Below are 22329 nucleotides of genomic sequence, written 5' to 3'. Positions count from 1 at the left end.
TCTTCAGGGTGAGGAAGGAAGGAGCAATTGCTGCCGGGTGTTAGTTTAGAAATGTTCATAGGATTCATTTACACACTAGGCACACAGAATCCTGCTTGGATGAAAGAACAAATTAATGCTAAGTAATTCTTGCAAAAACCTTGAGAGAAATTATCTATGTGCTGGACAACTTTGACTTAGACTCCTTTCTCGTGCTCTTACCTCCTTCGTGTGGCTTTTTCTTGAGCAATTTTGTTTCAAAAACTGGGAGGATCCCATTTCTGTGGAATCAGTTTTTTGCAACACTCCATTATCCAAAATAATCTCTTCTGACCTATGTCCAAAGCAAGGATAAAAATTTATTTTAACATCAGCTTGAACAGAATCAAAAACATTCCAGTCCAATTTGCCCATTCCCCTCTTCAAGGCACAAATTTGTTCAGTTTGAAGGTTTGCTAATGAAATCCAGGCCCAAATATATTAACAAAGTGTGAGATATCACATATATTTTAATTGGGGTGAGGTAATCCCTCAAACTATTAAATAAGGTTCCTATTCAGTATTCTCCTGTTATATTTTATTGCTTAATATTTCTATAGCAATACTGTTTTCAAAGCACTTCCAATCTGTGAAGAGATAGTCAAAATTATCATCCCCATATTGCAAATGGGAGAGAATCTAAGAGGCAGCGGCCTGCCAAAAGCATCTGGAACATAATATGCTAGAAAAAAAATTGCATGGTAGAAAAAAAAAATCTTCCTTCAAAGTTCCAATTTCTTAGATATACTACTGCTTCACTATCTCCTTCTATTCCCACCTTAGGCAATATTAAATATTTATTTATACTTCTCTCTTTATGCCAAAGAATCGGGAACTATTGAATGTATGAACAATATTGCTCTCAAAACAGATTTTACAATATTTAGAACCATGGAGGATATTTTTTTAAAATAGCTTTCATTGCTATAAATGAAATATAAGAATTTGTCCCTGAATAGGAATAAGATATTTGTTTCTTTTTAAGGAAGTGAAGTAAAAAGAAGAGATAAAGAGTTTGGCATTTCAGTTTGGAACCCAGAAGATAAAAATAAAAGGTATTGTCTCATGCAGAAAAGATCATATTTACTGACATATTGCCCATCTGCTACCTTTTCTCCCCTTACAGCAGAGGTCCCCAACCCTGGACCGTGGCCCGCTACTGGACCTTGAGCCTTTCAGAATCAGGCTGCGGAAGTGGCAGGCATGTATGCGTGTGCACATCCCTACTTGCGGAAGCAGCAGGCAAGCCTGTGCCCACTGCTTGCATAAAACCATCCCCCTCTTCCCCTGCCAGTTTGCAAAGCCGGAAAGGTTGGGGAACTTTGCTTTAGAGGTAATGGACCACCTGAAGAGCTCCATCTGCTCAGAAGTACAAGGAGCCAAAGCAGGGAAGAATTTAAGCTCTGGCATTTTTTCTTCATAAGCTCGGAGCCTCCCTCTTAAGTCTGCCACCTGAAAGGGACAAAATGGCATGCTTATTTTGGGTAAATCTAAAGTTACCTAAGACAAATTAGATTATCCACATTAGAGATGTGTTGCCCTGACTGAAATAACCCTCTGTGATAAAGGTTAATGAATAACATTGTTCTCAATCCCCTTAGGCATTAACTTGAGGCCAGTAACAAGAATCATCAAATACTCTACCAAACCAGACAGCCTTGTACTGATATTTATTTATTTATAAGACTTATATATCGCTTTAAGTGCAAGCACTCTCTAAGCGGTGTACATCAGTAAGCAATGTATATATGTATATTTACATTGCCCCCAACAATCTGGGTCCTCATTTTACCTACCCCGGAAGGATGGAAGGCTGAATCAACCTTGAGCGGGTGAGATTTGAACCGCTGACCTGCTGAACAGTCAGCTAAAGTGGCCTGCAGTACTGCACTCTAACTGCTGCGCCACCTCGGCTCATTTACTACAGCACACTTAGAATACTACATTAACAGCAAGATTGTGTCTTTACCTTGCATTCCCAACATGCCTCACAATGAGCAGAATCCTCTACCCCAGGGGTAGGCAACCCAAAACACTCAAAGAGCCACTTGGACCCGTTTCCCACCAAAAACAAAACACTGGGAGCCGCAAAACCCTTTTGATATCTAAAATGAAGATAACACTGCATATATCCTTTTTTACCTTTATTATAGATGTGTGTGTGTGTATGTACGTATACACACACACACACACATATACACATTAAAAATAAAAGTAAAAATATGACTCTTGGGAATATCCATACTATTAAAACAATGATCACCAAGAGAATGCATTAAGAGAATAAAATTACATACACACACAGGTAAAAAAAGGATATATGCAGTGTTATCTTCATTTTAGATGTCAAAAGGGTCTCTCTCTCTCTGTCTCTCTCCCTTCCTCCCTCTCTATCTACCCTTGGTCTGCCACTCCTCTTCCCCCACTCTCTCTCTCCCTCTCCCTCCCTCTCTCTCTCTCTTTCTCCCCCCCCCCTATCTGCTGCTCACTTGGCAAGCTTCAAGCTGTTGTCCAACAAGCTCAGGGGTGGGCAACCTCGTCTCTTTTATGACTCATGGATTTCAACTCCCAGAATTCCTGAGTCAGCCTAGCTGGGCTAGCTAGCTCTCTCCTGCCCTTCCTGCAGAGACGCAGCAAAGGGAGGAGCTCCGCCCAGTAAGCTTTTCAGCTCCTCGGAAAACGCTGTGAGTGCACTCTCTTTTACACATACACACACACACACAAAAACCCCACACAAACACACACTGAGAGAGAGAGAGAGAGAGAGAGAGAGAGAGAGAGAGAGAGAGAGAGAGAGAGAGAGAGAGAGAGAGAGAGAGAGAAGCAGGGAAGTGCAATTGCCTCTCTCTGTTTCTCTCTGCAAAGGCAGAGGAGGCTGGGAGCCACAGGGGAAGGCTCAAAGAGCCGCATGAGGCTCCGGAGCCACAGGTTACCGACCTGTGCTCTACCCTGAAAAGCTGCTTCAAAAGTTCAGGGCTTACTTATTATAGTATGCCCTATGCTGCTATTCTCCAAAGGATTTGCAGGTAAAGAATCTTTTTCAGTCTTGTCCGGAGATGCTAGGTATGGATTACCTAGTGACATTTTCCTAAACAGTCAATATACTCAGAATTTCTGATAGACGCATCAACAGCTAAGATTGCCTTAATTGTGCATTGGGTCAGACAAATCAAACAAAATACTGTATCTTATTCTATTGCATGGAATTCTTGCCTTTCGTTGACTTCTCACCCCAATAAAAATATTTTGGGCTTGAGACATAATGTCAGAACCCCTTACCTCTATCTTTAGTTGCTCACAAATAGCTGCATATATGCTGCTAGAGTGGTTTAGTCTCACCACATTAGGTTTTATCTGTATACCAGGGCAAAGAATAGAAAGCAAAAAATGTTTATCATAAGGACTGCAAGAAGGCTTACATACTATGATTAATACTGTATCACAAACTGGAACCCCACCCTACATTTTCAATAAAGTAGAAAATATTGTAGAATATCAGAGATCCATAAATATATCAGCAAGCCAAAATATGCGAGGCTTAAGTCCCTCATTGCCTGTGTTGCCAGAGTTGATCTAATGAATTTCAGCATATTGGAAAAAGAAACAGAATCTATTAAATATAACCCCCTATATGAGAAATAAAATTCATTAAATTTGCATAGAATTTGTCAAAAATATATCCAAGAAAATGGAAGATTGTCAAAAGCCAGTGGAACAAAATTTGTCTCATTTTTGGTACAAAAAGAATGCCAAATATTTACATCATTATTAGTTCAAATACAAAATCAGAGATTCTAAAGTCTGAAACAATATAATTTTCTGTCAATTTCTCATAATATATATATTTTGTAAACATGATGTACAATACTGAAAAGACTGTTGTAACAGGTGCCCCCCTTGACTTCATCCAGTAATTTTCCTTGGGAGAAGAAGTGACTTAGAACCATCAAATACTGTACAATTACAAAAAGTTATAGGAAAAAAATCTAGGCTCCAAATGCCATTAGTTTCATATCTATAAACACAGATTTCTAGCCGGAATGGAATACAAATAACTATAACACCAACAGAAATACAATAGTGTTTATATGGTGAGAAAAGAAAAGGTTAAAAGAAAAGAAAAAAAGGGAAAAAAGATCCATGTAGTATCCATATAATTAATTCAGTATTTAAGGTTATCATTAAATCTAGACCATACCTGAAACATATTATTTCATCTTCTTAGGTTTGGAACATAAAGGTTTTTCAAAAATGTGTAACAGAGGTAATATCCAGAATCCATTCCTTGATGTCAGAGAGATGTTACAGGTAAATTATCAGAAAAAAATCTTAAAATATTTAAAAATAACCATTAGGAATTAACTGATTTAAGGAATGTGTTGCTGTTTGGCCCAGGCATTCCAACAGAACATCTTCCATGCTATTTTCAGATTTCAACTCTTTCAAATGTTTTTTTTTTCATGTGATTTTTGATAAAAACTTGCTTACTTATTAAGAACTAAATATGTTGAGCAGTATTCAGGGTGGGAAAGGAAATCTCTGTTTAACATAGTTGGACCCTAAAATTTGCTAAGATTTCAGAGAAATTACAAACACTGTCTCTCAATAAGCCCCAAATTCTCAGAAAAATTCTCACCCAGAATATAGATATCAACAGCCCAATGGCACAATTGGAAATTTTATAGGTTAAAGTTAGATAGCAAGTTCAGTTTGCCCAGTATATTTGAATGATTTTGGTCTACCATATTTTTTTTTCATTCTTTTGTCTATCTATGTAAAATGAACACTAGAATTCCTCTTAAAATATACATTAATCCTAATTTTATTTTAATTTAAAATCACATTATCGTATTTTCCGGCGTATAAGACGACTTTCTAAAGCATGCAAATTGTCTCTGAAGTCGGGGGTCGTCTTATACGCTAAGTTGTCTTATACGCTGGAAAATACAGTAGTTTCCAGCGTATAAGACAACTTTCTAAGCATGCAAATCGTCTCCGAAGTCAGGGGTCGTCTTACACGCCGAGTCGTCGTATATGCCAGAAAATACAGTACATTAAATTACATTAATTTTAGTCTGACAATTACTGGAAATTTTTGCCATCAGGTTACATTTAATGAAATTGCCTCTATATACTTAGTTCAATGTATTCTGATAAATTTCTAGTAAAATATAAATTCAAGTATTTTATGGAGCCTGTATAGATTGTAAATTCTAAGTTCTTATAGTAAAGGTTTCTAACCCTCATGCTTTAGAATAAAGCTTTAAACTCCCAGTGAAATTTCTGATTTCTCAAACAGAATAACAGGTAGTCCTTGATTTACAACCACAATTGAGCCCAAAATTTCTATTGTTAAGTGAGATATTTATGTGAGTTTTGCCCCATTTTACAACCTTTCTTGCCATAGTTGTTGAATAAATCACTGCAGTTGATAATTTAGTAATCTGATTGTTAAGTGAATCTGGCTTCCCCATTGAGTTTGCTTGTAAAAAGGTTGCAAAAGGTGATCACATGACCTTGGGATACAACAATGGTCATAAATATGAACCAGTTATCAAGAATCTGAATTTTGATCACATGATCATAAGGATGCTACTAAGGTTGTAACTGAAAAATAGTCATAAGTCACTTTTTTCAGTGCTATTGTAATTTTGAATGGTCACTAAATGAACTGTCATAAGTCGAGGACTACCAGTACTGGGGGCTACAGAGAGGAAATGCTTTAGACACATTCCTAAAGGTTTTTTTTAACCTAGAATTGTAGAATTATGGGAAATATTAACTAATATTTTCTGAGGTCCATAAGTTGAAGATTTATATTATTCTGAGGTTTTCAAGAACTCTTAAGTAGATACACTTTTAGGGCATAATAACATGGCTAAGAGATTTATCCAGAGGCAAAAGTAAAAAAATAATTTTCAAGCAAATTATTAAGCTACAAATGCAATTTTTGATACCTACTAAAACTTTGATTTCTTTAGCCCGGTTTGCATACTTGAGTGTGTTGCATGTGTCCTCATAGGAAAGTATTGAAGGGCTAATAGCTGCAATCATAATTGTCCAACAGTTTCCACCAACAGAATCTTTTAGGAGGTGCGTTAGCTTGCTGTCCCGGTATGGAATGTGGGCTTTTTTACTCTATGGATCAACAAAAATAATGGAGGATTTAGATTCTATAAGAAACAACTCTTTCATATAATTCTTCTGCCATTACAACTACTATTCCTTTTTTTAAAATAATTTTTATTTATTCCTTTTTCACTATACAACAAAAATAAAAAATACATTTTTCCCTTAACAGAACTTATATATACATCTCATATATATTATTTACAATCTATTTACATCAATAATCATATCTTTTTCTTTCTCTGTTCTAGCCAATCATAACATTTATTCCATATTTCATAAAATTCTGTTGCCTCCTTCTCTTTTAATTCTAGTGTAAGTTTGTTCATTTCCGTGCATTCTAGAATTTTGTATATAATCATATCGTTTGTAGGTATGTTTTCACCCTTCCAACACTGGGCATATACTATGCGGGCTGCTGTTAATATATGTATAATGATGTATTGGAGTTGTTTTTCCATCTTTAAATTTATTATACCCAAAAGAAATAGTTCAGGTTTGAGTTCAATTTGCACCTTAGTTATCTCCTTTATCCAGTTCCTTATCCGTTCCCAATAGGTCTTTGCTTTAGGGCACAGCCACCACATGTGATAGAATGTCCTTCTTTATTTTTACATTTCCAATATTACGGATTCATATTTTTGTACATTTTGGCCAATCTCGCTGGTGTTAAATGCCATCTATAGAACATTTTGTATTGATTTTCCCTGTATGCAGTTGACAATGTCAGTTTACAATTTGTGTTCCATAATCTTTCCCATTCTTCCAGTTTTATATTTCAGCCCACATTTCGTGCCCGTGCTATCATTGGCCTTTTCACTATTTCTTCCTCCAAATCTACCTCTAATAAATATTTATAGGTTTTTGTTAAAAATTTTCCTTCCTTACCTGTTAAAATTTTATCCAATTGATGTGGGGTCTGGCTTATTCCGTGCTCTTCCATATCCTTACTGTGTTTAGACTGGATCTGTAAGTATGGTCACCAATCTATGATTATTCCTTGTTCTTCTAATTTTTCTCTTAATTTGAGGTTTCCTTAGTTATCTAATAGTTCTTTGTATCTAATCATCTTTTTTTTAATCCAAGGTGTTAGGGTGGATCATTGCCTCCATCGGTGAAATCCAATTTGGGATTTTCCTATAGTGTCTTTTTTTAACTTTTTCCCACGTCCAAATCAGCGCATCTCTTATCTGATGTTGATAAAAATATGTGTTTTCTTATATTTTCCCCATAAAAAGGCATGCCAGCCAACCTGTAAGTCATGCCCTTCGATCATTAAAACCCTTTTATTGTCTAGGTTTATCCAATCCTTGATCCAGAGTAGTCCAGCTTGATAGTAAATTTCCCATTTTGGGAGCCCAAGTCGACCTCTACTTCTACTATCTTGTAATATTTTCATGTTTATCCGTGCTTTTTTGCCCGACCAAATAAATTTGTTTATTATTTTGTCCAATTCTTCAAAAAAAATTTCTCTAATTTTATCGGGACTGTTTGGAATAAATATAATAATCTTGGTAATATACTCATTTTAATCAACGCAATCCTACCTAATAATGATAATTGTAATTTCCCCCAGGTCTCAAAATCTTTTTTCATTTGTAATATCAATTTTTTACAGTTATCCTCTTTTTATTGAGGAACACCTTGTGGTAAGCCAAATTCCTAGAGATTTGATCTTTTTTACAATTTGCAATTCCAGATTCTCTTCTAATTTCCTTTTCTGTTTTTCGGTTAGGATTTTGACTAACATTTTGGTCTTTTCTCTATTAATTTTTAATCCTGTCACTATTCCGTATTTTTCTATTTCGTTCATCAAACTATTTCCCTCTATTGGTTCCTCAATAAAAAAGACCAAATCGTCCACAAATGCGTGTCTTATATTCTTCTGTCTTAACTTGTACCCCTTTTATCTCTTTTGTTGTTAATTGCGAAGTCGTGTCCGACCCATCGCGACCCCATGGACAACGTTCCTCCAGGTCTTCCTGTCCTCTACCATCTTCTGGACTCCATTTAAGTTCACACCTACTGCTTCAGTGACTCCATCCAGCCATCTCATTCTCTGTCGTCCCCTTCTTCTATTGCCCTCAATCTTTCCCAGCATTAGGCTCTTTTCCAGTGAGTCCTTCCTTCTCATTAGGTGGCCAAAGTATTTGAGTTTCAACTTCAGGATCTGGCCTTCTAAAGAGCAGTCGGGGTTGATCTCTTCTAGGACTGACCGGTTTGAACGCCTTGCAGTCCAAGGGACTCGCAGGAGTCTTCTCCAGCCCATAGTTCAAAGGCCTCAATTCTTTGGCGCTCAGCCTTTCTTATGGTCCAACTTTCACAGCCATACATTGCAACTGGGAAAACCATGGCCTGGACTATACGCACTTTTGTTGGCAGGGTGATGTCTCTGCTTTTTAGTATGCTGTCTAGATTTGCCATAGCTTTCCTCCCCAGGAGCAAGCGTCTTTAATTTCTTGGCTGCAGTCCCCATCTGAGGTGATCTTGGAGCCCAGAAAAATAAAATCTGTCACTACCTCCATTTCTTCCCCATCTATTTGCCAGGAATTGAGAGGGCCGGATGCCATGATTTTGGTTTTCTTAATGTTGAGTTTCAAGCCAACTTTTGCACTCTCCTTCTTCACCCGCATCAAGAGGCTCTTTAGTTCCTCTTCACTTTCTGCCATTAGAGTGGTATCATCTGCATATCTTAGGTTGTTGATATTTCTCCCGGCAATCTTAATTCCAACTTTTGATTCATCTAGCCCTGCCTTTCTCATGATGTGCTCTGCATATAAGTTAAATAGGCAGGGCGACAGTATACAGCCTTGCCGGACTCCTCTTCCAATTTTGAACCAATCAGTGGTTCCGTGACCAATTCTCACTGTTGCTTCTTGACCTGCATATAAGTTTCTCAAGAGACAAATGAGATGGTCTGGTACTCCCATCTCTTTAAGAACTTGCCACAATTTGTTGTGATCCACACAATCAAAGGCTTTAGCATAGTCAATGAAGCAGAAGTTTTTCTGGAACTTCCTAGCTTTCTCCATGATCCAGCGTATGTTGGCAATTTGATCTCTAGTTCCTCTGCCTCTTCGAAATCCTGCCTGTACTTCTGGTAGTTCTCGATCTACATACTGCTGGAGTCTAGCTTGTAGGATTTTAAGCATAACTTTACTAGCATGTGAAATGAGTGCAATGGTGCGATAGTTTGAACATTCTTTGGCGTTGCCTTTTTTGGAATTGGAATGTAAATTGACCTTTTCCAATCCTGTGGCCACTGTTGAGTTTTCCAAATTTGCTGGCAAATTGAGTGTAGCACTTTTACTGCATCGTCTTTTAAGATTTTGAATAGCTCAGCTGGAATACTGTCACCTCCACTAGCTTTGTTGTTGCTCAGATTTTCTAAGGCCCATTTCACTTCACATTCTAGGATGTCTGGTTCGAGGTCAGTGACCATCTCATTGTGGTTATCTGGGATGTTAAGCTCATTCTTGTATAGTTCTTCTGTGTAGTTTTGCCATCTCTTCTGCCTCTGTTAGGTCTCTGCCATTTTGATCCTTTATCATGCCCATCTTTGCATGAAATGTTCCCTTCATATCTCCAATTTTCTTGAAGAGATCTCTGGTCCTCCCTATTCTGTTGTTTTCTTCTATTTCTTTGCACTGTTCATTTAAGAAGGCATTCTTATCTCTTCTAGCTACTCTCTGGAATTCTGCATTCAGTTGGGTGTATCTTTTCTTTCTCTCTTGCCTTTCGCTTCCCTTCTTTCCTCAGCTATTTGCAAAGCTTCCTCAGACAGCCATTTTGCTTTCTCGCATTTCTTTTTCTTTGGGATTGTTTTAGTTGCTACCTCTTGTACAATGTTGCGAACTTCCATCCATAGTTCTTCAGGCACTCTGTCTATCAGATCTAATTCCTTAAATCTATTTGTCACCTCTACTGTATATTCATCAGGAATATGATTTAGTTCATACCTGAGTGGCCTAGTGCTTTTCCCTACTTTTTTCAAGTTAAGCCTAAATTTTGCAACGAGAAGCTCATGATCTGAGCCACAGTCAGCTCCTGGTCTTGTTTTTACTGACTGTATAGAGCTTCTCCATCTTTGGCTGCAGAGCACATAGTCAATCTGATTTCTATTTTGACCGTCTGGTGATGTCCATGTGTAGAGCCGTCTCTTGGGTTGTTGGAAAAGAGTGTTTGTTATGACCATCGTATTCTCTTGACAAAATTCTATTAGCCTGTGCCCTGCTTCATTTTGTACTCCAAGGCCAAACTTGCCTGTTATTCCGGTTATCTTTTGGCTTCCTACCTTAGCATTCCAATGCCCCATGATGATAAGGACATCATTTTTTGGTGTTAATTCTATAAGGTGCTGTAGGGCTTCAAAAAACTGATCAATTTCATCCTCTTCAGCACCAGTGGTTGGGGCATAGATTTGGACTATTGTGATATTGAATGGTTTGCCTTGGATTCGAATTGAGATCATTCTGTCATTTTGGGGATTGTATCCCAGTATTGCTTTTCCTATTCTTTTATTGATTGTGAAGGCTACTCCATTTCTTCTGAGGGATTCTTGCCCACAGTAGTATACCTGATGGTCATCTGAGTTAAATTCACCCATTCCTGTCCATTTTAGTTTGCTGATTCCTAAGATGTCGATGTTCAGTCTTGTCATCTCTTTTTTGACTACGTCTAGCTTGCCTTGATTCATGGATCTCACATTCCAGGTTCCTATGGAGAAAAAATCTTTACAGCATCGGACTTTCCTTTCACCACCAGATATATCCACAGCTGAGCATCCTTTCGGCTTTGGCCCAGTTGCTTCATTCTTTCTGGCGCTACTAGTACTAGCCCTCTGCTCTTCCCCAGTAGCATATTGGACACCTTCCGACCTGAGGGGCTCATCTTCCAGCGTCATATCTTTTTTCCTTTTAGTACTGTCCATGGGGTTTTCATGGCAAAGATACTGGAGTGGTTTGCCATTTCCTTCTCCCGTGGATCACATTTTGTCAGAACTCTCTGCTATAACCTGTCCGTCTTGGGTGGCCCTGCACGGCATAGCTTATAGCTTCATTGAGTTACGCAAGCCCCTTCGCCACGACAAGGCAGTAATCCATAAAGGGGTTTTATCTCTTAGTTAGCTTTAATTTGAGTTAATAGCACTTCTAAAGTCAAAATAAAACAACTACTATTCCTATTGTGTCTAAGGCCAATGAATACAATGAATTGTATATCTGAAATATGCAGTGCTGTTTATTTCAGAACCCTATTTATTTGATTTAACCCTGCCTTTATTATTGGTGAACAAACAATACTTCTTTCTTGTATTTTCCTCACAACAATCCTGTGAGTTTTGGGCTGAAAAAGAGTGACAGGCCCAGAGTCACCCACCCAGCTTTCATGTTTAAGCCAGAATTAGAACTCTGATTTCTAGGGGAGCATCTTAACCACTACATCAAACTGGCTCTTCCATGCCATTATAGGATTACAGTATCATCTGTCATTGTGGAGAAGAAAAATCCTTCCCAGAGTTGAAGCTTAAGATTCTTGCCCTATCTTTATTGATTTATAGCATAAGAAACTATCAAGGATTACAGATGTTAGTTTAGTAACATTATTTCATAAAAGTGGATCATATGCATTCCTTAAAGAATATAGCTGTTGCACATTTATAATGTAATAATGGAAACATTGGAAGGATATCTATATGGAGGAAATATAGCAAACAGAGATGCTTTTTCAATGTATCTCGCTGTCAGACGTGATTCCAGGGCATGATTAAAAAGTCAAAATGGCTGTAATGTTGTGATCAGAGCTCCACTATTTCATTATCCCATTCTTCTCCATCTTATAGCTGGCTTAAAGGCCATAATAATTGATAATTGATCTGATTTGACAGAGAATAATTAGGTGTAAATTTAGAATTAAAAATACAGAGCAAAGAAATCCCTATACTCTAAATGTAGTCAGACAAAATAGCAGTAGTTGAGGAGTAAGAGATAATTTACCTTGGCATCTGCCAGCCCATTAATAACATTAATGAGAGCCAGTAGGGATTGGTTGATGTTGGCACCCACACGGAATCGTTCTCCTTTGGTATTGGCAGCAGAGGCACGTTCAGAGCCAGCCAAATCAACCAGGCTCTTTGCCACTAGCTGATCCTGATCTATGCACGCCACAAGATTTTGCTGCTTCACACAGATCTGCAAAGAATTGCAGAGTTTGGTAAAGATACCAGATGATGGATTGTCTAAAGAACAGACAAGTCTCAAGAAAATTGGACTGAATCATTAATCGAAGATGCTATAACATCTTTCCTCATTTTTGTTGATTTGTCCTTCCTCTTTCCTTCTATGAATGTGAGGCAGTGATCTGGCAGTGACATCTGTTACCCCATAGGCTGTCTAGGCAGAATTTTTGTTCTGATTTGTCTTTCCTCTTTCCTTCACTCTTATATATTTTGAACTATTCAGTTCTGCAAAACCTGAAAAATTATTCTCTATGTAATGGATGTGTTCATTGCTAGCAATAAAGACACTGCCTGACTGTGGATTTTGTGGTTTGTTCTATGTTTGCTATTTTCCATTCAGGGGCCACTCCAATATATCAGTAAAACTCTAGGTAATGACATGTATTTCTCATATTTGTGTACTTTAAACTAACCTTTTTGGAAAGAGAAAGTGGATCACCAAAAATATGTGCTTCTGCTTCAGCAAAAAGGCAAGACACTATAAAAAATTCAGAGGTGCTCCATCATTTTCAAGCACAACCAATCAATGTAATTACCTTTGTCATTAGCTCAAAGGAAAGTAGATATTCACTTTCCTACCTTTGGCTAATCAAATACTGAGTCCCATAAAATAAGTAAAGGGTATACATGAAAAAAAAATCTTCTCCCTTTCAATAGAAAAAGAAGGAAGTAGAACTACACATTTAAGAATTTATCTCATCCAGCACTCTACTTCCAATAATACCTAGTTTGAAGCCTCCAAGAATTCACATGCTCGGAGAAGATCTTATCTAATGATGTTCTTGAAGGAGAAAATGTGATTGATGGATTAATGATACTAATGAAGATTTTTTCCCTAATTACAATGTCTTATAAGAAGCTATTAAGCATTTCTGATGAACCCTACTTGCTTACCTGAAAAATTGCATGAGATCGTGAAGAAGTGGCATTCATGTCTGTGGGGTGCTGTGTACGGTTCAGATTTCCTTGCTTTAGCATCTCTAGAACCTGCATAGCAGATTTTGGCTAAAGGGATGAAGGGGAAGAAAGATTTGGTAAGACACTCTTTGCAGCTACAACCTCTACAAAAAGGCTTCCTAAATATTTATCTCCACAAAAGGATATACACAGATCTTTTTGGAAATAGCCCATAGACTTCCTTATATGACCAATACATGACAAGTGTTCAGAATAGTTCTGATTCCATTTTGCTGAATGTAATAAGCAAGCTGTATATTGCTGCAACTTGTCATTTGGAAGGATAAAATCTAAGGAGCATCAAAATCTTATTCAAAGGAAGACCTAATAGTTCTTAGCCAATGAGAACTGGAAAAAAAATCTGCAGCAACTGGGCTATTGATTTTATTATCAAGCATCAAATTCCACATGCAAGAGGCACAGTAAAAAACTATAGCAACACTTTCTGGCTGACTCTCTCTGGTCAGCCATGTGGAAATTAATATTAGGTACACCCTAACTCCTTCTTTTTTCTCTGCCCATCCTTATTCACAAAACCCTTCTTCAAACTTTTGCTTATTTCCCTCCTCCTTTCAGCTTTGCTTATCTACTTCTTTACTTCTATCTGATTTTGTCTGGCCCTTTCTTCATGACTTTCCTTAACCACAATGAGGAAACATCAAATCACTGTAGTCTGTATAGCAATTTATATAGGGCTGAAGATATATCAACATTATATGAATAATTGAAAATAACTATTCACTCATAAAATGCATGTTATCCTTGAAGTTCATAAAGTGTAAATATCACACTTACCTTATGAACTGAAAGACCTTGCACCAAGATACCTTTCTCTGGATCTTCCCAGATAGCTAGTGGACCCTTTGGTTCCAAAAGGTCATAAATCTGCTCATTATATACCTAGAAGCAAAAGTCATTAGTCAATCTTTGTTTTTTTAAGACAAAAACTGATTGCTTTGGATGTCTCAAAGTTCAGATTTTCATCAGAAGCCAGGGGCACAATCTTTTCTAAATCCAAAGAACCAGAAATTTGTCAATTACTCTGCTTCTTAAACCCATGAAAAATAAAATAGGTAATTAGTGTTTGGGGAAACTACACAGTTGAGCACTGAGGAAAATGCAACATCTTTAGGTGCAAGCAGGCACCTAAAAATCTAAAGCTGATTACTTATTGAGGAAAAAGTACATCCCCAAATAACTATATTCTAACAAATTTCTTTTTATATATTGACACTGCAAACCCAGAACTGAGTATTTTCATTGGGCATTCTATTAACGTGGCAGCCAAATTTATTTTTAGTTTTTCAACCTTTTCCTTAAATAGGCAATGAACCCTAATAGGCTTTGACTGAAAATGACTGCTTCCAATTTTAGAATGTGTATAAAATGCAATCTTTCTATTGGATTTACTCATGGATTTGCTTAGGATTGTAGTTATAACTGTGCAGAGAGGTGCAAAAACATGCGTGTGTGTGTGTGTAAGTAAAAACTGATGTACTTAGAAAAAAATTCAGTTGTCAAACTTCTTTTAAAAAGGCTACCCTTTGTATTGGTAGAAGGATTTGTATTCATAAAAGATGATGGCTCCTAGTTTCCATCAATTACTCCTACATATTGTGGCTTTTTGTACTCTATGCCTTGTTACAGATGGTCCCTCAGCTCTGACTTTTGTTGGGCAAGGTGGAGTAAATCATTCTACATAAACAGAAGATCTTTTTACATTATCCAGTGATAGATTTATGCCATAAAAAGTATGTGGTTTATTTTCATAAAAATGGTTTGTAGGCATATAAATAAATAAAAGATTTTATCATCCCAAATACATAGTTAAATACTTTTAAATGAATGATTCTGGTAACTCTCCTAAAGACATAACAATTAAAATGTGGCAGAAATGGCAAGTGAAGTATTTTCACAGTCCTGACATTATGCACATTATTATATTGCATGAACTCAAAAGGAAAAAAAAATGATTCTGCAAATTGGCAGCATCTTCAGGACATATATAAAGCCCAGCATGCTATTGTAAACACTCTGCCCTCCAGTTTTTGAATAAATAAAAAAAAGTGCATTCTTGACATTTCCAACACTGTCACTATTTCCACCAGCATCTCAGATACAACACTGGAATATCTGATAGTGCAGTATTCATCTACCCATTTCCCCATCTACCATCTCCCCAATAAAAGCAACACCTCCCTGCATTGAATTAATAGTTATGTGCGCATATATGCCACTGGGGCATATCTAGACGTGTTAAACTAGAATACCACTTTACAGAAGGCATGAACACTGCCATTTTATTAAGACAGAAAATGTAACAAAATGGAATGGCATTTCTCTGGAAGAAATACCTAGAGATGAACAATACCTCTTGATAGGAGATGAACACCTCACAGAGTTTCTCTTCCTTTTTAACCTCTATTTTCTTATACAGCTCTTTCATAGTGAGGTACATGATACCAGGTTCCTTTTCTGATCCCAGCATGGTATATGTTTTACCAGCTCCTGTTGCACCATATGCAAATACTGAAAAAGAAGGAAGACAATCATTCAGAGACATTTTCCAAATATAAATATTAATCCTAAGATGTCTCAGGATCAAGAGAGGCTAAAACCACACAGGCCCCGATACGAAAATACCTGAAAGAGCGTACATACATATACATCCTTCTTTCTTCCCTTCAATCTATTTTCAGCAAACTTTATTTTTCACCCAGCTGTAGGTTTCCTCTACAGACTGAAATTCCAAGAATCTAGATAGATTCAATCTAGATTTCAGAATCTAGATTTGATTATGTTCCATCAAGTAGTTTTCAACCTCTAGTGATCACTGAAGTTTGACAATATTATGACAATATTACTAAACAAACTTTCAAGAGCAGAAGTGTTCAACTTTAAGAACCAAAACAAGAAAGATACATGAGTTATGGCACCTAAAATTAATTATTCTTACATAAATGTGCAGTGGATTATAACTATGTTTTTTTAAAAAAAATTCAACAATCGGGTCTTATTCCTAAAGAAACATTTGCTGCATTGTTTAGCAAATGTACACATTCTCAGCATCTACTTGGAGATGGAAAAAATAAAGCATCATTATGCCTATGACCTCTTGGCTAGCACCTCTTCCGAGGAAGTACAAGGAGCCCTCCTGAGTAAATCCAAAGACCCAGCAGCCCCAGAAGGAAAAAAAACAGGAGTCATTTATGATCTACAGCACAGGTCGGCAACCTGCGGCTCCGGAGCCGCATGCGGCTCTTTGAGCCTTCCCCTGTGGCTCCCAGCCTCCTCTGCCTTTGCAGAGAGAGACAGAGACAGAGAGAGGCAATTGCACGTCCCTGCTTCTCTCTCTCTCTGTGTGTGTATGTCTCTCTCTCTGTGTGTGTGTGTGTGTGTTTTGTGTGTGTGTGGGTGTATGTGTAAAAGAGAGTGCACTCACAGTGTTCTCCGAGGAGCTGAAAAGCTTTCTGGGCGGAGCTCCTCCCTTTGCTGCGTCTCTGAAGGAAGCAGAAAGCAGGAAGGGCAGGAGAGAGCTAGCTAGCCCAGTTAGGCTGACTCAGGAATTCTGGGAGTTGAAGTCCATGAGTCATAAAAGAGACGAGGTTGCCTACCCCGGAGGTTGTTGGACAACAGCTTGAAGCTTGCCAGGTGAGCAGCAGATAGGAGAGGGGGGGAGAAAGAGAGAGAGAGAAAGAGAGAGGGGGGGGGAGAGAGAGAGTGGGGAAGAGGAGTGGCAGACCAAGGGCAAATAGAGAGGGAGGGAGAGAGAGACCCTTTTGACGTCTAAAATGAAGATAACACTGCATATATCCTTTTTTTACCTGTGTGTGTATGTAATTTTATTCTCTTAAAGCATTCTCTTGGTGATCATTGTTTTAATAGTATGGATATTCCCAAGAGTCATATTTTTACTTTTATTTTTAATGTGTATATGTCTCTCTCTCTCTCTCTCTCTCTCTCTCTCTGTGTGTGTGTGTGTGTGTGTATATATATACACACACACACACATATACATACACACACCTATAATAAAGGTAAAAAAGGATATATGAGCCAAGGTGGCGCAGCAGTTAGAGTGCAGTACTGCAGGCCACTTTAGCTGACTGTGTTCAGCAGGTCAGCGGTTCAAATCTCACCGGCTCAAAGTTGACTCAGCATTCCATCCTTCCGGGTAGGTAAAATGAGGACCCAGATTGTTGGGGGCAATGTAAATATATATATACATTGCTTACTGGTGTACACCGCTTAGAGAGTGCTTGCACTTAAAGCGGTATATAAGTCTCATAAATAAATAAATAAATAAAATAAAAGGGTTTTGCAGCTCCCGGTGTTTTGTTTTTGGTGGGAAACGGGTCCAAGTGGCTCTTTGAGTGTTTTGGGTTGCCTACCCCTGATCTACAGTGTAAGGACTATAACAGCCACTATGTAGAACCAATAGGCAGAAGATTAGCAGAGCACATTTATGAACACCAACTAGCAGATGTCATTATGAAAACTCCTTAATATCACAACACATGGACAGACTCAACCATAGTTTAATCTGAGAAATTGAGTATCCTAGATCAAGCCAAGTCTAAAAATGTCAAATAATTCCTCGAGACTTGGCACCTGGACAAATCAATCACCCACACAGGCATATAGAGATAAACAACTCAAAAGTGACAATCAAAAAGCCCAAAAGGAAATAAAAAGCTCCAAATACCTCCTCATCAGCAATCAATACCCATATGAACAGAGATTAACTCCCTAAATTAATACCAGACAATCAAGTAAATAACCTAATCAAGGAACTATTAACAAAAAAACTAATAATAGCCTAATCAAGGAATCATCAAGAACACTCCCACTAACACTGACAGGGCAATCCACTAAAATAAGAGCAAACCCTACTACTTTCTAGCATTGATGTTATCTAGTTATCTGCAAGAAAACCATCAAGCTCAGAGAGCACAAGGACCCAAAGTTCAACACTGAGCTACAAATATCCTCTTCTAAAGTGCAAGGAGATAATTATAAATATTACAAAAATTATCTTTGCCCGGTATTGAGAAGAGTCTGGAAATAGAATTGGCTGATATTTTCAATATTAAATTGAAACCAACTGACACTGCATTTTTACTAGATTTATATCTTGCCTATGTTAGATTAAAATCCCCATCATTTACTGACAGCAAGGCCAAAGAACCAGACTGACACAATTTGATATGATTAATGGAAGCTTAACATTTAGTTCAATGAGTGAAAGCGGAATGTTATTCTCCTTTTCCTTATATTTTTTAATGTTAGGCAACATACTGTTTTTTGCAATGCTGCTGTCATATTGTCAGGCCAGGAAAATAAATTCCTTACCAGAGCAATTGTGGCCACTCAGCACACCATTCAGGATCTCTTTAGTTGTATTCTCAAAAACTTCTGCTTGGGTAGCCATTTCTCCAAAAACCGGGTCAAAAATAAACTTCAAATTCTTGCCTTTCTTCTGGGAGACAGACTCATGAATTTGGAAGCCCAGCAGGTTTGATTTTTTTAGGGTCAAACACCAGCATGTTGTCACTCAGCACCTGCACTGTACTTTGGCGGTTTCCTTCTTGCTCCATTGGAATCTGTGGGCGCACTCGGACCACAACTGTCACATTGCCTCCTTCAGAGGGTGGTATGAGCATCATTATTAGAGAATGCTGTGTCAAGGACAAGATGGGAACACGTTGATACATGCAGTATCAGATTCATATCTTTCTTAAACCTGAGAAACTGAAGAGCTCTTGAAAGGTCTCTCCAACTGGGCATAGAATATATCAGACTATTGAAATCCTAGTACAGTTCAGCACAAATAGATAGATAGATAGATAGATAGATAGATAGAGAATAAATATCCACTCATGTAGCTTTCCTCAGAATTCTTTCCAAAGTCTCAACAACCTTCTTGAAGTTCAATGCCCAAGAGAAAAGACAATAAATTTGCTTGCTTTAATGCTGCTAAGGCAACAAATTTACAACTCAGCTCAGCCACAAGGGATTAAGGGCAAAAGACATTCACTGATTGATTGTACTGGCTAATCAATGCATTCATTTGTTGCAAGATTATAAATGTGGGTTTTAATAAGAGCTGTCTTTTCTGAAAAGAGCAATCACTTCTGATGGCTTTGTAGTAAGGAGTTTCTTCACATTCACCTTAAAGATTCAGGCCATTTACATCAAGCTATTTCCTAGTGGTCCTAATTCCCATCACCTTATCAATTTTAAACTTAAGGGACAGACCGGAATTAGAACAAAAACAAAAGCTTAGGAAAATAGCGTTATGTAATGCAAAATTATAATAGCAACACTTTTTAAACAAGCTATGTAAGAAAAAGAATGTAGAGATGCCATATTTTTTTCATCCTAATGTGTTCCACTCTTTGCTATTGTAAGAAATAGTAGCCTCAAGAAAGTGATAGAAATACAAAAAAAGTATGTTGCTGCCCCAAAATAATTTCCTAACTTGCTTTGTAATATTTTTCTCTCTTTATAACATTTTTTATTAACAGTGGAGAATTAGGAATGTAAAGAAACAGCCTGTCCCAACATTTTGCCCTTCAGATTGTTGGCCTAATTGCGTTACGACAGAACTGAAGGGCAGCCAGGCATGGAAGTCTATCGTAGTAGGCACCAACACCCTTTTTCAAATTAACTTTGAACTTGTGGGCAACCCGACCAAGAATAAATAGCATTCGATTATATGCGATCAAAGTCGTTTTCGACCTACTAGCGATCCTAGGGACAGGTTTTCTCTATGACCATCCGTAACCGTTAAGGTCTACTAAAAAGCATACATACACTCCCTTTATTTCATAGGTAGATCTGACAGATTTTGAACACTTGAAACATGTTAATTATTAATTATAATATTAATATTAAATATTAAGCACGCCTTACTCCCAAGATATTTCTTCAAGTTTGTCTGTTCTGAACCGCCACCCGCTTTCCCCAACGAGAACAGCTAGTTTCGGTACCGACCCGGACCCTCAACAAGAACTAAGTACTTGTAAGCATAAAGCAGTCCGTGAACTGTTTCGGCGGCCGACGAGATCTGGAAATGGCAACCGAAATCTAGACGGTCACTAAACTTCACCGGATTTTGCTATCTTCGACCTCACGGCTATTGGATAGTGAAGGATCCAGAAAGGATTAACCACAAGGTCCAACGACCTCTGCGAACAGCGTCTCCCACTGTGTAACTAGTCCACTTATAAAGGGGAGCAGACCCATAGGACGCTCAATCGCTCCCTTGCCAAACAAATCAGCCACCCCATTTTCAAGGAAATACCGCTCTCTTCCCGCCCTCAACCACTTATTGAAACACACCTCGACTTTTTCCCACCTCCAGTTCAAATCGTCTGTCACCGCCTACTTATTTCCTTCCGATTGGTCGGCTCGGCTTTCAAATTTCTTCTAATTGGTCACTCATCTTCATCTGAATTGCGCTATGCATTCTGGGTAGGAATGGAGACAAAGCGAGTCTGGTGTAGAAATTAGCCATTTGTCCGCAGCACAAACGTATAAAAAGTAGAATTGTAAATGTTGTTGAACTTCCGAATTGATTCTCTTAACTAGGAGGAACTGAGATTCTGTCTCTTCCTCAAAGGCACGGATTTGAGAATAGACGAAATTAACGCTTTCTGTACCTTTGTCTTCGTTCGCTTTCTATACCATTTCTTTTTACAGTCAGAACCATTTTCGCAGTTCCTGTACGTACGCTGGAGATTCTAAGATGCGTTACAAAAACAATTATTTCTACCGTATGCACCTACGTCATCAACCTTGCAACCACCTTGTTTCGTTCCAGGAAACAAGTAAAATACAGGGTTGTATTACTGATATTCGTTGAAAGATTCTTCTCAGTCACATGTCTGTTATACAATACTATAAATGAACGTCAAATCACACTTCTTGTATTATAACCCTCTCGTAAAATTGAACATAAAACTGAATTGTAGTTGTCATTTAGTGAAAGGGATTTTTAAAGACAAATCAATTTTATTTAAGACAATCCTTTAAACCAGTGGTTCATAACTTGGGCGATATTGCCCCCCAGGGAGTGATTTTATTTTTCAGAGGGGCGATGGAACGACAAGGGGTGACGCGGGGGTGAAGGAATGAAAAGAGGGTGATATGGGGGTGATGGAATAAGAAGTTTTGGGGACACTTTTGAGACTTTCGTACAGTGAATTGCTGTATATCTGTCGTATAAAAACATCAGATTGCTTGCTATTAGTGGATTGAACTGTGTTTTCAAATGTTCCTCCAGCTAGCTTCAGTACAGAATGCTGTACATATGTGAAGACTCATCGCTTATCTTCATGCGCGTTGCACAGCAGCCTCTACCCATACAGTGGCACGCCATTGGCCAGAATATGGGAGATATGGGAAAAAGACTGGAAATAAATTATTTGCATCGATATATCCTGATGACAATTTTAAAGAAAACAAAGTGTTTGCATAAATTGAAGAATTATTTCCTATGTTGTGATTGAGAGGTTTTGTTGGGGGAGGGGGGCGTTCAAAAAGGTTAAGAACCACTGCTTTAAACTGTGAAGAATGTGCAGCATCTTTTGACTAATGGTTTCAAAAGAACATGGAGGATTCCACCCCAGTTTATTAGCATAAAAAGCAGAGGTGTTACTGTGGTTACACTATATAAGATGAGCCAGATTCTGAGACCGAAATACTAGGTTTTAATATCACTTTATTCTATTCCTTGTAGCCTGTAATTTAGCAACTTACCTGTAATTTAGCAATATTCAAGTTTTTGCAAATTTCAGCATTTGCAAAAGTATAATGAAAAGTTTTTTTTTCTTTGAGCACTTTTGTATTATTAACTACCACTTGGCTAATAAAGGAGAATATTTGTAGCTCAGGGTTGAAATGAGGGGTCCTTGATGGCTCTCCGAGCTTGGTTGTTTTCTTGTAGATGTTTCATTACACAAACTAGATAAACTCATTAGTGCTCA

At 37.8% G+C, this 22329-nt stretch overlaps 1 protein-coding gene across 1 annotated transcript in view; it reads right to left on the bottom strand.

The window, feature by feature from the left end:
• KIF18B (kinesin family member 18B) overlaps positions 1-22329 on the bottom strand; it is a 50651-nt gene that overhangs the window by 5295 nt on the left and 23027 nt on the right. The window contains 10 exon segments of the mRNA XM_039331469.1: positions 202-313; positions 1364-1470; positions 3298-3372; positions 5980-6156; positions 12141-12335; positions 13277-13387; positions 14135-14239; positions 15711-15868; positions 18692-18843; positions 18845-19017. Coding sequence (XP_039187403.1) covers positions 202-313; positions 1364-1470; positions 3298-3372; positions 5980-6156; positions 12141-12335; positions 13277-13387; positions 14135-14239; positions 15711-15868; positions 18692-18843; positions 18845-19017 — 1365 coding nt within the window.

Source organism: Crotalus tigris, unplaced genomic scaffold (assembly GCF_016545835.1).
Source record: "Crotalus tigris isolate CLP2741 ecotype Arizona unplaced genomic scaffold, ASM1654583v1 scf7180000024437.13266115, whole genome shotgun sequence".
Taxonomy (NCBI): domain Eukaryota; kingdom Metazoa; phylum Chordata; class Lepidosauria; order Squamata; family Viperidae; genus Crotalus; species Crotalus tigris.
Note: the sequence above shows the minus strand (reverse complement) of the source record. Positions and strands in the feature narration are given on the sequence as shown.